Source organism: Magnolia sinica, chromosome 1, assembly GCF_029962835.1.
Source record: "Magnolia sinica isolate HGM2019 chromosome 1, MsV1, whole genome shotgun sequence".
In the NCBI taxonomy this organism is placed as follows: Eukaryota; Viridiplantae; Streptophyta; class Magnoliopsida; order Magnoliales; family Magnoliaceae; genus Magnolia; species Magnolia sinica.
In genome coordinates, this window is record NC_080573.1 from 17633550 (window position 1) to 17649131 (window position 15582).

General features: G+C 40.2%; 1 protein-coding gene across 3 annotated transcripts in view; it reads left to right on the forward strand.

Annotated features, from left to right (window-relative positions):
• The first annotated feature begins 263 nt into the window (after positions 1–263).
• LOC131241408 (RCC1 domain-containing protein RUG3, mitochondrial) overlaps positions 264–15582 on the forward strand; it is a 32712-nt gene continuing 17393 nt past the window's right edge. Inside the window, exons 1-3 of one of the 3 annotated variants that reach the window (XM_058240218.1) lie at positions 669–791; positions 3147–3222; positions 14317–14463. In XM_058240218.1, the coding sequence (XP_058096201.1) occupies positions 789–791; positions 3147–3222; positions 14317–14463 (226 nt within the window). In that variant the 5' untranslated portion in view covers positions 669–788. Of the gene's footprint in view, positions 792–3146; positions 3223–14316; positions 14464–15582 lie in introns of all 3 variants that reach the window. The other 2 variants (XM_058240213.1, XM_058240221.1) reach the window with 2 other exon arrangements.

Here is a 15582-nt window from a genome sequence, read left to right on the forward strand (position 1 = left end):
TTCTTGTTTATTTATTGTGTGGACCATGCTTCGGAGGATTAGGTATCACATTGGAGTTTTTTTTTCTTCCTTTTAAAACAAAAATCATTTATCTAAACAATTGTTACTGTTTATATAATATTATGATAATAAATATAAAATTAAAAAAACTATTTTTTTGAAATGCCGGGTCGACCCGCCGAATCGCGAGTTGAGTCGATCCAAATACTGGTCGAGTCCGAGTCCGAGTACGAGTCCGAAAAACCAACCCAACAACCTCCAGTCAAAAAAGCAAACACTTTTCACCCACATTACCCAGCCATGGCGCACCGCTTCCGCTGCGCACCCCTAGCGCGCTCTATCTCCTCCGCCTCCTCGTCCTCTACTGCGCCCGTCCTCTGGCAAACCCCAACCCAACCGTCCTCCACTCTACAGATCCTCTCCTGGGGCAGGGGCAGCTCCGGCCAGCTCGGTGGCGGCATCGAAGAGATCCGATTCTACCCCACGCCCCTGGCCTCTCTCCTCCTCCCTCCCAATTTCCGCCTCGCCCCTGTCTCCGGCCGTCTCCCGGACGCCGGCGCCTCGTCATCGCCCGTCGAGGTTGGCATTTCCTGCGGTCTTTTCCACTCGTCCGTGCTTGTAGATGGCAGGTTCTGGGTCTGGGGTAAGGGCGATGGAGGCAGGCTCGGCCTCGGCCATGAAAATTCTGTCTTTGTCCCCACTCAAAACCCTAATCTTGACGGTGTGAGGATCATTGCTCTCGGTGGGCTCCATTCGGTTGCTCTTACTTCCCATGGCGATGTCTTCACATGGTGTGTGGAATTCTTCTTGTTTCTTTTACTTCACGTGTCTTTCCTTTCGAATTCAAGGGCGGCTAGATTGGAGTGTGTGTTTTAGCAATGCACACTGATCTGGGCCGTCAAAAATTGAGGGCCACATTGTGTTGGATCAAAGCCTGGAGTTATGCTGTTTGGGAGATCTTGATCATCTCATTCTGCGCATTGAACTTGGCTGATGATCATTTGCTTTGTAAGTGACCATGCAATGATGATTGATCAATCAGATGGTTAGGACTGCCTCATGCTTGTAGTTTTCAGGTTGTGTTCTGTTCTCCATGGGGCCCATGATTTGGACAGCCCAAATTCGCTTTCACAACTCGTCATAGCTTACATGCTCGCTAATCTGGACTGTCCAAAATTTCGGCTTGGAGAAAAGCCAAGGACTTGTACTGCTTGGGGGATCTTAATCATCTGTTTCACATCTTGAATTTAGATAGGCGATCATTTGGTTTTTAAGCATCAATCTGAGAATGATAAATCAGACAGGATTGGCTGGTGCTTGTAGTTTTCAGCTTATGATCTGTTCTCCATAGGGCCCATGATTTGGACGGTCCAATTGCATTTTCACAAGTTATCCTGGCATACATGCACACCAATCTGGACTGTGCAATATTATCGGCCCTATTTTGATGGAGCACACCTGGAGTTGTGTTGTTATGATCTCATTTCACATATCGAATTTGGACTGACGATCATTTGGGTTTTAAGCATCCGTCTGATGACAATAGATCAAATGGTTAGGATTGCCCGATGCTTGTAATTTTCAGGTTATGCTCCATTCTGCATGGGGCATGTAATATGGACGGTCCAATTGGTATGATTGTTTGCAAAGTGCGCGGTGGTTGAGTTGGTGCAATATATTAAGTTGTGGCAAATCTCAAGTGCACATCACAGTCTAGAAACCTATTGAACACTGGTTAGCTATAGGTGTAGTAAAATTTTTACTACAACGAGCTTTAAACTCCATGCAGCAACAGAAAGGATGTAGTTATGATTTACATCTATGATTTATCTACCGTAGTATGATTTCAAAGCTCACAATTTAAGGATTTTTCATTGCTTTCAGTCAGCATCACTGAGAATGAGAATATGTGATCATGCATAAGCAACCACATTGCAAGGGTATTTTTATGATCTATAAACTTGTCACTAGTTAGCATAAAGCACCAAAGATCATCTGTCTGTTTCCCTTCACAGAAACATGCAACCAATACGTGAGGAACTTCCATAAGCCCAACTCAATTGGGGTTCAAGCTCATAAACCTGTGGTAGACAGTGCTTTTCAACATTGAGGTCTTGAGTTCGAGCCCAACTTAGCTATCAAAAAAAAAAAGAAAAAAAAACCCTGACTCAGTTCATCCAAATCCATGAGACAGGTCATAACTACTTGGTCAAGGCTTGTATGGTAGGCATGCAGCATCTACATCTGTGCAACCTATGGAACTAGGGTTGAAAGTCGGGCGGGTTGGGTCGGGTTGGTGCTCAACCCTAGCCCAACCCAAGGTTCCTATACCTCAACCCTAACCCAACCCAACCCAACCCAACCTAGGGTTGGGAATTCTCAACCCAAACCTAACCCAAGCGGGCTCGGTCGGGTTGGCCGGGTTGCTCGGATATATGCTAATATTTTTGTTATTACATTAGTCTATTATATTTTCAATACACATTATCTTTTGTACCTATGATTTTATTAATTATATATGTAGTTATTTATCGTAAAGAATATATTTTTTCTAAACAAATAAGCTAAAATATGGACAACTACTCCTTTAAAAGTCATATTGTGTATCAAGCAATCTATTTGGGAGAGAGAAATCCAGCGTATCTTGTTAGCTTGAGTCATTTGGAAATGACGTGGATCAATGAAACCCGAAGGCATTGGAATTTCTTGTGCCTTCAACACAGACTATCCGCACTCTATTATAATTAATTTATAAGGAACTTATATATTGATCTGGTTCGGGTTGGGTCGGGCAACCTGAGACCTCAACCTGAGCCCAACCCAAGTTTTATCGGGTTGGTGTTTGTACAGCCCAGGTTCGAGACCGAACCCAATACATCCTACCCAAGCCCAACCCAATGTCGGGTCGGTCACGGGTCGGTCGGGTTGAACCTAGCCAGCTTTCAAACCTATGGACATGTAACATGCACCATAATCACCAAAGTGACTAATGCTATTGTTAATACTATTATAAATGAAATGAAAGACCAATTAGTTTTTCCAGATCAAGAAACCCATCATGCAATCAATGCATTTTTTTTTTCTTCGAAAGTTTCATTGTAAAATCCCATCCATTTTTTTTTTTTATTGTTTAATTTGTATCGCAGTGGGATAGAATGTACATACATGCTGAATGTCAGCAGTGGATTTGCCAGAGGTGCCCGAACGTATTTGTATTCCAATGTGAGACGTACTACCATTCTATTCACTTAGAGCTGCAAGCATAGTTCAGGCTTCATGGAAAGCTATTCTTACCTTCAAGCTGCACTATGGACTCCTTGGACATGGAAAGAAACCATGAATTAATATAAAGAAAATCTAGGGTCATAAGAACTGGATAATTTTGAAAGGTACTCTACACCTTATATTGAAAAATTAACCCTAGTCGATCCAAATAGCTAGGACAAGGCTGTGGTGATGATGATGATAAACTAAAATATCAAACCAACATCAGTAACTACTACTACTTTGACCTGCAACACTTCCCAAAATTGGAAAACAATTCTTTACTTCTAGTTAACCAAATACGAGAAATTGTGGATGAAAGAAAAGACCCATAAATATTCTAGAGGATGCTAGCCATAATAGCTGGCATTCAAAGTTCAAACGGCTCCTTTCTTTAATTTGGAAGTGCTAAAGAAGCACAGTTTGCAAAGTAAAACTGGGTCAGGTTGACCTGGGACTATAGTTGCACGAAGCATGAAGCGAAGTGGCGGCAGATTTGGGTGCAGGAGTGGGGAAGCATTTGTATTAAAATGTTAGCAAGAAGGCAGGAGCAGGTGCACACATGTCCAAAGTGTGATTCAAAGTGGGAACTGTGCCTTGTTAGAAGGATCTTACAACTAAGCTTGGGACTTGGGGGGTTGACTAGTGGTAGTGGGTCAAGAAAGTAAATTTTTATAGGATAAAACTAACGACGATGATGATGACCTTTGCTTTCCTTGGGATGAATGGACAGAAGAAGGTTCTGCAATGTGGCCTCTGCTGATAACATTGATGTTGATTTCTTCAATGCCCAGCAGTCGGTAGATTGGGTTGGGGGAACTTGGGCGTGGTCTGAACAAATTGTAATAAATTGTAGCCCTGCTCGACAGCCCAAGCCCAGATCAGCTCATAATCCAGGCCTGGGTGGGTTGGAAACAGGTAGGACCTTGGCAAAGAATATTTTAAAAAATTGAATAGGGCCACTCTGATCATCACGCGCACACGCATGCCCCCCTAAGCACGTGCGCAAGGAGGAGGGCCCCACCATCGATCTGGATCAATAACAACGTCCAAAGAGAGCCTCCTAGTTAGAGGACTGCGTTTTGGTTCGTTGGAGTGGACTCGATAGTCATATGAATCCCACCATGGGTTCTCATGATCGTAGCCCACTATTCTAATTAATCTAGTACTTTGGGTTTTGCTTATTATTGTTATTAGGAATATCATGGACGGTTTAGATTGCTTTGATTAGTTGTTATTTTTTATTACTTCGTCTCCAAGTAATAGGTTGCGCACATGGCGCGAGTTTTGGGGTATAGGGTTTTATTATAAATAGGCACCCCTTGTAGTCTTTTTTCCTCAATGAAGATTAATAAAATTGCTGCGTTTTTCTGCTCCTCTAAATTTTCGAGTTGTGGAGATTCAATTGGGTGCGAAACCCTCCCTTCCTCGAAGGGCTGACTACCGTGGTGCGAAGCCACACCTATCCCGATTCGCCCCCACCTTCTTCCATCCATATTTCTCTTCTCCTACAAGCATTCCATCTACAAATCCATCAATATTTGTAGGCGTTTCCCCATCTACAGTAGATTTATAGAATCTGGCCCTACAGGAGGGCTGAAACTTCAGCAGAGCACCACGCACAAACAGTACATCGGATCGAGCTGAGATTTGGGGGTTTTAGAGTCCATCCCTATCCGAATAGGGCCAAGGTGGCCTTTTTCAGTATAGTGGGCCCCACACACTTGCGGCCGTGATCACACGCACGTGCGTTTAGGCCATTGCTGTTGTCCACACGTGCGGTACTTTTCTGGTTCGTTTCTCTCCTCTCTTTCACTCCGCTTTCACCCAAAATCCCTAAACCTAACCCTAAATTACTCAAATCCCCAATTTTATGCCATTTCTTCAACCTTAGGGTTCCCGAATTGAAATTTCTGAATCCCTTGGATTGGGGGAATTATTTTTGTGCATGTGTGGATGAATTTACCTTCATTTGATTCTTGTTTGGTATATAATTTTGATTGATTCGACCCTAACATGTGCTAACGGTTGCTATTTCGACAAGAAACAAATGCATTCGATTTGGAAAAATTATCTTATTCAATCATAATAAAGAGAGGATAGAAAGAGAACGATCATCATATTATTCATTCTGAGTTCATTTACATCATTTGATTTCCCCTAATTCTAAGATAGAATATCCAGAATATAAGAATTGAGAAAGTTTGAATGTCAAATATGGATATCCAATCCAGCAGCATTTCAGCTTGTGAATTGATCATCTCATCAAGAGGAATGTTGTGCTGATTCGATCATCTGATCTCTCCTTCTTGAGTTCATGTCCTTGTGCAAAAGGAGGACTGGAGCTTGACAATTTCAGCAGCATATCAGCCTTTAACCCTTACTAGCTGTGCAATAGCCCTGTTGCACGGCCTGCGCAACTGATATGGTTTGCCGGGACCGCACAAACCCTTCTTCCTTTTCTCTTACGACCCACACAAACCCTTCCTCCTCCTCTTCTCCTACCTTCAGTCTTCTCTGAAGCTCTGACCTTCCTCCAAAAATTTTCCACCACCAAATGAGAGGGGGAGTAGGGTATTTATAGACCTCCACACGTGTGAACCCTCGATTTCTGTGCCATGGGGCCCACCTTCCAGTGGATCTAACCATTCATGAAAAACACCACTTCTAGCCGTTCGCGCGGCTCGTGTAATCAATATAGCCTCTTGCGCGGCCCCCGCAACTGATATGGTTTGCACGGACCGCACAAACCCATGAAGTCACACTCTATTTCATCTTTTCTTATACATTTCTTCTAATTTTCTGCCTTCTAATCTTTCCTCTTCTTTCTTCCTTGTCTCTGACATCTTCTCATCCTTCAAAAACCTTTTTTCATCATATGATAGAAACTTCATACACTTTTGTGTACCAATAGATGCCCCCTCGATCCTTCTTTGATTGATTGATGAAATCAAATGGAGGATCGATCTTCTTCTGCACAAAAAAATCCTTTCTCGACAAAGGAATCTTCATGAACGCAGAGATGACTATGTATCGGAGAAGAATTATATGAATGGAAAACTTCAACAATCGAGCTCAAATGGAGGATCGTGCTCAAACAGATTATTATTGAATAAATCACGATCGAATGTATCAAGCTCGAATGAATTATGGCTGAAGGGCGACTGGATGGTCAAGCCCGAACGGAGGACTGAATGATCGCGCTCGCACGAAAGACTGAATGATCGCGCTGGAATGGAAGACTGATGATCGTGCTCCAACAGAAGACTAAATGATCGCGCTTGAACAAAAGACTGAATGATTGCGCTCGAATGGAAGACTGAATGATCGCAGTCAGAAGTACCGAGTGAATGTTTCAATACGGAAGATAATGCTGCAACAAAAACACTCAGTCTTCATAGCGGTGGATCAGACAACGTCTTTCCTTTGTTCGTGCAATTCTTTTCTTCTTCATTAAAATTCGCCATTGTAATGACTACAGTGACTTCATCTTTGAGTAACTTGATCAGGGAATTGTCCTTCAATGTTGCTCCTGCTATAATGATTTCTTTGATTAACTCCGGCAGCTCTTTCTTTGAACTCTGCATCTAGGGAGTGGTTCTTTAATACTGCTCCTATTGCAACAATCTTTTAATTGTCTCCTTTATTCATTGTCTACATAACTCAAGCTTTTGAATGGTAATCTTTCCTGCAAAATTGATCGGAGTCAATATTTTAATACATTATAATTCTCTAGTTTAATTTCATGAAGTATTGATAATTTTGAAATATATTGGAAGCTTTTAGAATAACTGTAAGATTTGCAATATGATAATGATTTAGTCTTGTGCTTGTCAGCATGCTTTGCATTGCATTTGTTGCATTCTTTGCTCATTATATCATGCTCTTGAAGACGTTGTTTTTTGTTTTAAGGGTCCTTTTTCCGAATCTTTTCCTGTTTGTGCCCCATGGCACTTCTTCATAGGCTGGCTGGGAATGTACTTCCCCTTGGACATTTGTTGACTCTGGTAAAGCGTATTTGAGCCCTGATCGCCCTGATCACCTTCCTCCTTTTAGTGCTTCTCATTCCTGGATGCAATGGTGGGTTCATCAGTATTTTTTTGTGGAATATTACTACCCAGTAGATCATGCCATATGGATTCTTCCTCCTCGCTTAAGAGATTTCCAAAAAGACCAAGACGTTGGATATTTTGAAGAAGTAGATCATGCCCCCTCTCTAGGCCAACTTTGCATAAAAATTTCTTCTGCAGATAATATTTCTGAAACAAAACCTACTGATACTCTCGAGGGATGGATAGCCTTTGGTGCACCTTTGAAGAATACCCATGCATTTCCCATAGAAACTAATAGCTCTTCGCAATTCTATCTTCCCCCTCCTTTGTGGATTTCAAGAAATAATATTCCTTCGTCATCAGAAAGGCAGAAGACAAGAAGGCATCGTCGTCCTCTTCAGAAGGACAAACATATTATCATTGAAGACTCATCTTCTTCGGACGAATAGACATACTTTAATGTACTTGGCTTTAGAATAGAGATATTGAATATCTTGATCAATCTTAATGTAACCATAATATGTACCTATTTCAAAAGAAACGCATTTTGTATATCGCATATCCATTTATGCTAAATATGAAATTTTCATGATTTTTGTTATCATATGAAGCAGTTTGTATCTTTGAGCGTATTCCTAGCAGATAGATGATATGAAATTTTTGTGATTTTTGTTATCCTATCAAGCAGTTTCTTGCATAATGGAGCTAGTGCACTTTGACTGACCATGACTGGACACGACCTGACTGTACTGAACTTGGCTAGACTAGGCCTAAATGGACAAGACTTGACTGGACACAACTTTTTCACCAGTTTAAGCTCCTGAGTAGTGGAGCAAGGTGCAGTTTCTTAAACTCATGCGGGAGTCAAGTCTTACACGGATGGTCGCCATAACTCTCTAGAGTTCACGAGACTTATTGCGGCTGAGGAGTTCACAAACCGCGATCCATCAGAGGGGCCCAGTGATGCTACCGGGGAGTGAACTCAGTGGGATTTACGTACAGGGCTGGCAACAGTAACTATCTAGAGTTCATTGGGGGCACAAGTGCTATCTACTGGAATCAAACTAGGAATCTGGGGGGGTCTTACGTGTGGTTGTCCCATCTATGGTCAAAGCTACAGAACTCACACTGCGACCCACTTTTTCTTCTCCTACAAGGTCGGACCCGTTCATGGGAGGGTATTTTCATCCTTCCCTGTGACGTTGTCGAAAGCTCTACAGGCAACATAGGTCTCACGCATGACTAGTCGTTGCAGACTTTTAGTCATTGGCTCCATTCGCTGCTTGCATGGGTATGCATGTGATGGCCCACGGGGTTTTTAAGGCCACTGGCTTCTCACTGCTGCTCGAATAATATATATATATATATATATATATATATATATATATATATATATATATATATATATATATATATTTGCCAATAAATCAATTTATCGTAAAAATACACAATAGGTTTCAGTTTCGCCGAGTCCTCGACAACGACAATTTTGTTGATATGTCAATATTATCAACTACTAAAAATAGTGAATCAATAATTGACATTTCTCCATTGCTGATAATGTTCTGTCAATATTTATGTTATATTTAAGATAGTATATCAGCTTGGCGATGATAGCAATTTTGATAAGATAAGCTTGTACGAGCGATTGATGATGACAGCGATAGTTGCTAATTTTGGCGATAGTCATCGACGCTTAGCGATTTTGGTGATATCATCGATGCTTTACAACAATCATCAATGCTTAACAACAATCATCAGTGCTTGATCTATATATGTCCAATATGCTTAAGAAGCTTTGATTGAAAATTTGCGCTTCTTTTTATTCATTCACATGAAGAATACATGACTTTATATTTTTGCAACCCTTTCATTTTTTCATCTTTCTACTCGTCATGCCCCTTTTTTATTAGGAAGTATTATTCTGATAATCTTCCCAATCAAAATCACGATATTGCAATTCTTAACAAATATCCGAGATTAGTATTGCCCCCAATCTTGAATTAATTAAGCCTATGTACTCTTATTTCTTCTTTTATTTCATACACTTTCCTTATAGCGATTTCACCTTTATCAATCATCTTTTGTAACTTGTTCTTCAAATTGAAACAATTCTCCTTTTGATGTCCGAGGAAACGATGGTAATAACAATAATCACCTTCACTTATTTTCTTCATTTCCTTTGGACGTTTCGGCCAAGGAAATTTGATCTTTTCGGCTGCCAGCAATTTGTTCAACATAGAGAGCATATCATCTTCTTCAAATGAATACCTCCTACAACCCTTAGATTGTGCAAATTCTTTCTTCATTTCCTTGGTCGTATGTTCATTCATACTTCTTGTATCTGAACTTGTAACGCCCTTCTGTCGATTCTTCGTTTTTCTTTCTTCCTTATTCATATCAGTTGAATTTCTTCTGAGGTTTGGAACCAACTGGCTTATATAAAAGTTAGCCACCTTTGCAATAATCCTTTCTAAGCTACAAGCCTCTTCAATCAGGTCTTGAAATGTCTGTATATTAGAATCCGCGAGACTTAAAGCAATACTTGGCCTTATGCATTCCAAGCATAACTTAACTGGTTCCTTTTCTTCTTTCACCAATCGCAAACGTGATGCCCCCAGGATTCTCCATCGATTAATGAATTCTCCGACCGGTTTATCCTCTCTTTGGCGAATAGAAGCTAAACCATGACTGAACTCTTTAGAGGATGATTCAACAAATTGTGAATCACAACAAGAAATTCTGAGTGAATCCATCACTGCTAGCCATTCTCTTATCGCAACAGCCTTCCTTCTTTTCCAATCTTCCATGGATCTCCTGCAAATGTGGCATTCACAGCTGCTTTCTTATCTTATTTCTCCTCTTCTTTCAATACTACTTCACCTTGCTTTATCATTCTTTGCAACATATCTTTTAACGTAAAATAATTTTTTGTCGGATGTCTTAAACAATGATGGTAATGACAATATTTTTCCTCTTTAGTCATTTCAACTTCTTCTGGGTATTGCAGTGAAGGTAAGCTGATAGTTCTGGTGGCAAGAAATTGTTTCATCATTGGCTACATATCTTCTTTATCAAATGCATATTCTCTACAGGAGTCGTATGGTCGCAGTCGCTTATCGTTTACTCGATCCTTATATTGATTTAAATCTTCTCTCTTCTTTGTTTTTCGCTTACTGTAAAAAGTATTCCTTTTCTTTTCCTGATTAACGGTGGTTACCATCAATCAATTTGATCGACTTCTTTCTTTTCTAATTTGAAAGGCTAGCATATTCCTAGCCATTAATTCTAATGCGTGCGCTTTTGTTGCAAGATCTCGAAAAGTCTTTATATCAGCACTCGTGAGCCCGAAAGCAATTCTCGGTTCCATAGAATTCAAACACATGTTCACTTGTTCTTCTCTTCTAGTAATTGTCTACATGAAGCCCCTAAGATCTTCCACCTGTCAATGAATTTCTCCGTGGGCTCATTTTCTCTCTGTCTGACAGAGGCCAATTCTGCAATACTGACATCGCATTTTAATGAGAAGCAATTAGATATAAATACATATTACATCTGTTTCCAAGTTCTTATTGACTTAGGCACCAAACCAGAATACCATTGAATGCTTTGCCTGTTAAAGAAGATCCGAACAATCCTAGATAATATTGAGGAATAGTGGAGAAATTCCCCATAGTGGTGATGAAGTGTACGAGATGTTCTTCTAGAGACCCATCTCCTTTAAATTTCTAAAAATTTGGCTGTTTAAAGTTAGCTGGAAATGAAACATCTTCTACCTCTCTTAGATACGGTGTTCTGTATCAGAACTCCCAGTATGGTCACGCTCCCTGACAATGTCTACAACCATCAGTCGCATCTCCTCTCGCGTTATTGTCCTAGTAACCGGAGCAGACCTGTACGATCCTACTCTTTGCGGCAATGAGGCTTCAGGTTGTCGCTCTTGTTTGTTCATAGTGGCTGTTACCGGCGGGACCGTTACTTGAGCCATGTTATGGGCGAGAGTTGTTAAAGCTTCTCGGAGACTTCGACATTCCTCCATCAAGATTCTTTGAGCTTCGGCCATCTCAACCATATGTTCATCAACATTTGGTGGGGGATCTTGATTAATTCCTGTCATGTGTACAGTGGCCTCTCTGCTCTGTGATGACATCGTTGTGGGAGTAAAATGGGAATATAGCGATATAACGGGATTGATCGAAAGAGGAGTTTCGTTTGATTTGCCTATGCTTTTGCAGAATTCAGATGACTATGAAATTTCCTATCGAGGCGTTATCTTGAGGTGAAACAGAAACTGTATTATTCACCAATGCTTTATCTTTCTCTTTCCTTGTCCACCGAGTCTTCATAACAGGTAGTGTCAGGAAATCTTGTGATGTCAAAGAAGGAAGAGATCCCCCTGGATACAAGGTTGGAGGAGCGAGTTTAGGATTAATTTTTCCCATATTCTGTATTACTGGTCCCCTAATCTTACGTAGAGATGAGTTCATCTTAGTAGTTACTATATTTTGGGCCCTTGTTCTTCGAGATGCTACGACAATCCAATTATCATCATTCTCTTGTGCCAATGGCAAAGAAGATATAACTCCAACCATAGCTTCAGGCATGTCATTCTTGTTTGTAGTAAGCTGAGCTTTGTGATTTAAAGCTACTTCGTTGCATATTCTACTACAAACCCATTCGTTGTGAAGTAGAAGTTCGTCTTCTTCATTATGCTTGCCATTGATTGTAATTTGAAATTTTGTTTTCTTCAGATTCCTTCAAAATAAGAATATAAAATCAAAATTAGTATTTTAATAAGGAAATATTCTATCTTAGAGATGAAGGAGAGGATGTTGCATTTAAGAGTCACCATTTTGGCGTCGGAAAGACGCCAAACTTATGACGAAAGTCCCCTTAACCTTCTCAATGTTATTCTTAAATAAGACAGTCCCCAATAGAGTTGTCATTTTGTTTCGACAAGAAACAAATGCATTTGATTTGGGAGAATATCTTATTCAAATGTAATAGAAAGAGTGTATGAAGAACAATCATCACATTTATTAATATTGAGTTCATTTACCTCCTCAGATATCCCCTGATTCTTAGATAGATTATTTATAATATAGAAATTGACAGAGTTTGAATATTGAATCTGAATATCAATTTCGGTAGCATTTCGGCTTGCAATTTGATCATCTTATTAAGAGGAATATTGTGCGGATTCGATCATCTGATTTCTCTTTCTTGAGCTCATATCCTTGTGCAAAAGGAGGAATGGAGATTAACAATTTTGGCAGCATATCAGCCCTTAACCCTTACTGGCTGTGCAACAGCCCTGTTGCGTGGCCTGCGCAACTGATATGGTTTGCGCAGACCGGCGCGAACCCTTGCATCCTTCTCTTCTCATACCTTCAGTCTTCTCTAGAGCTCTAATCTTCTTTCAAAATCTTCAACCTCCTCAAATGAGAGGGGGAGTGGGGTATTTATAGACCTCCACACATGCGAACCCTGGATCTCTATGCCATGGGGCCCACCTTCCATTAGATCTAACCATTCATGAAAAACACCAAATGTAGCCATTTGTGCGGCTCGCGCAATCAATATAGCCTTTTGCGTGGCCTGCACAACTGATATGGTTTGGCGGACCACACAATCCCATGAAGTCACACTCTATTTCATCTTTTCTTGCACATTTCTTCTAATTTCTGCCTTCTAATCTTTTCTCTTCTTTCTTCCTTATCTCTGACATCTTCTCATCCTTCAAAATCCTTTCTTCATCATATGATAGAAACTTCATACATTTTTGTGCACCAACAGGCTCGTGCCAGAATACATCTGAACTTTTGTGTGGGATGTGGGATTTTGTGTAATTGTTTCTGAACTAGTGTGATCTAAAGCCTGAAAATCTTGCACATCATACTTGAATTTCATGTCTTGTATCACGAAATCTGATCAATTCCAATTCCGGGCCCAAACCAACAGATTCCCAGCTCATTTGCAAACTGCAACCCTAACAGGATATAGGGACTTGAATTTTGAAAAGCCAGGGCATGCTTGGTATTCTGCCCACATCTGCTCCATGTGAAGAATATCCAACAGGTTGAAACTATTGTCCCAATCCACTTCATCTTTGGGATAAAGTATAGAAGCTATGAAGTATGATCTCAACATTCATTGAAATTTCTCTTCATGTTTATTCTGTATGTTGGTTTTTATATATGGAAAGAGTGTTTTACTTCCATGTCTCTTAAGAAGATTTAATTGTATTCTGTAATTTGGGCCCCTACTCACGGATTAGTGGTAGACTGACAAGAGTTCCAACACAAAGGTCATGGGTTCGAGTACCCATTGTGGTGTGTGTGCAAAAATAAAATAAAATTGTATTCTGTAATTCCATCTATATAAACCTGCATTGTGGGCCCCCCCCCCCCCCCAATCAGCTAAATGTGCTTACTAATTAATGTTCAGATGATCTACTCAAGTAGTTACAATTCAAGTTAAAATTTTTGTTGCTTTTAGAGTAATTCATCGTGAAGCTGCCCAAAGTCATGTTCTTATAAGTTATCCATTTCACTAATTTAGTTACTGTTATCATATATTTTATTTATTTCTCGTGACAAAATCCTTTTATCTCATAGCCCAGGCCCTACATCCCATGGGCTAGGACCTCGGCCGAACCCCCCTCGTGGGCCCTGCTTCACATGGGTTCCGCTTCATACGAGCCACCCACCTCACACGAGCCACTTGCCTCACACGGGTCGCTCACCTGGAGTGTGCCCCTGCATCCCATAGGCCACCCCACTTGAGCCCGTTCTGAAAATGCCCTTGCATTAACTTAGTGCTTAGCATCTTTTGTAAAAAAAATTATTATTATGAGAATTTGGTTGACATGCTTGGAATAATGAGTTCATGAATCTGTCATGTTAATATTTCATCATAGAAGTTATACTTAAATTATCCATTTATCCTGTCAATGGAATTTTGTTTAGTCCTCCCAATGACTCCTTTCCACTGGCTGAAGTTTGCAGGGGTTATGGTGGATTTGGTGCTCTTGGCCATTCTGTTTATCATAGGGAATTGCTGCCAAGGCTCGTGAAAGGTGCTTGGAATGGGAAAATATCTCATCTTGCAACTAGTGGAACTCATACTGCAGCTGTTGCTGACTCAGGTTGGTAAATCGGTTAGTTTACTATTCAACAATGGATATTTATATATAATAGGTTTTTAATTGGATGGACGGATTAATCCAGGAAATTCAGTGCTTCTCTTTCTTACTACTTTAAATGACATGCTGCATAGGCATAGCCTACATTTTAACACCAGCTATTCTATAGTTAAACCACATAGGACACTTTGCTATCGCCTACTTTGTATTCTTATTTGTGTTCAATACTTCGACGATACTCCTATATCTAATTTTTGTTCCTGGATTGATTGAACGAGTTTTCTAAAAGCCTTTGCCAGCTTTTAGAGTAAAAACGAACTGATGCCATTTTTTTGGTTCCACTTATGAAACCATAAGTTAGTTAAGACTTAAGAGCAATGTTGGGAATGTTGATCTTAACTAACTATAGAAAAAATGTTGGGAACTTATTCTAACCGGAAACACAATCATTCACTTGCCTGCTTACTTGATGATAGTGCAATTATAGAGTCATTCTAAACCTTACCATTCTTTAGATTAAGTGGCAGGATGGACTTGCTTTTAAGGCAATGAAGTGGTGCAATCTAACAAATTTATCTGTCAATATCCTGTGTTGGTTTTTCTATGGTTCTGATCTCTATTCCAGCTGTCATCGACACAGCATGAGACTTTGGAAAATTTTGCCCCTTTCTTATTTCAGCCTCACACTAGTTGCCCCTTTTATACCCACAGTATCTTTTTGAAGACTTCTGAGTGAGATATTCCTTGTCAATTCATGGAACTAACACTCTTAATGTTAAGGTGGCTTTAGCCCCTATTTAGTATCAGGGAAATGAGGCTATGGATTTGGTAAATCCATGAACTTATCAAATTCATGGATATGTGTGGGTTGTGGATTTGGTGAATCTTAAAGTCAACTGTTTGGTAATCAAGCTGCAAATCCATGAGTTTGGGAAGCATTTATTGTAATGGCAGAGCATTTATTGCAAGGGCATTGCTTTTATTCCTTTTGAGAGTCTCTTCCTTTGTAGATTTACCAAGTCTTTATTTATTTAATTTTTGTTTATATTTGACCCACTCCATGGATTTATGGGAGTACGGATTTGGGAAATATATTTGGCATATCCTAACAAAGAACAAACT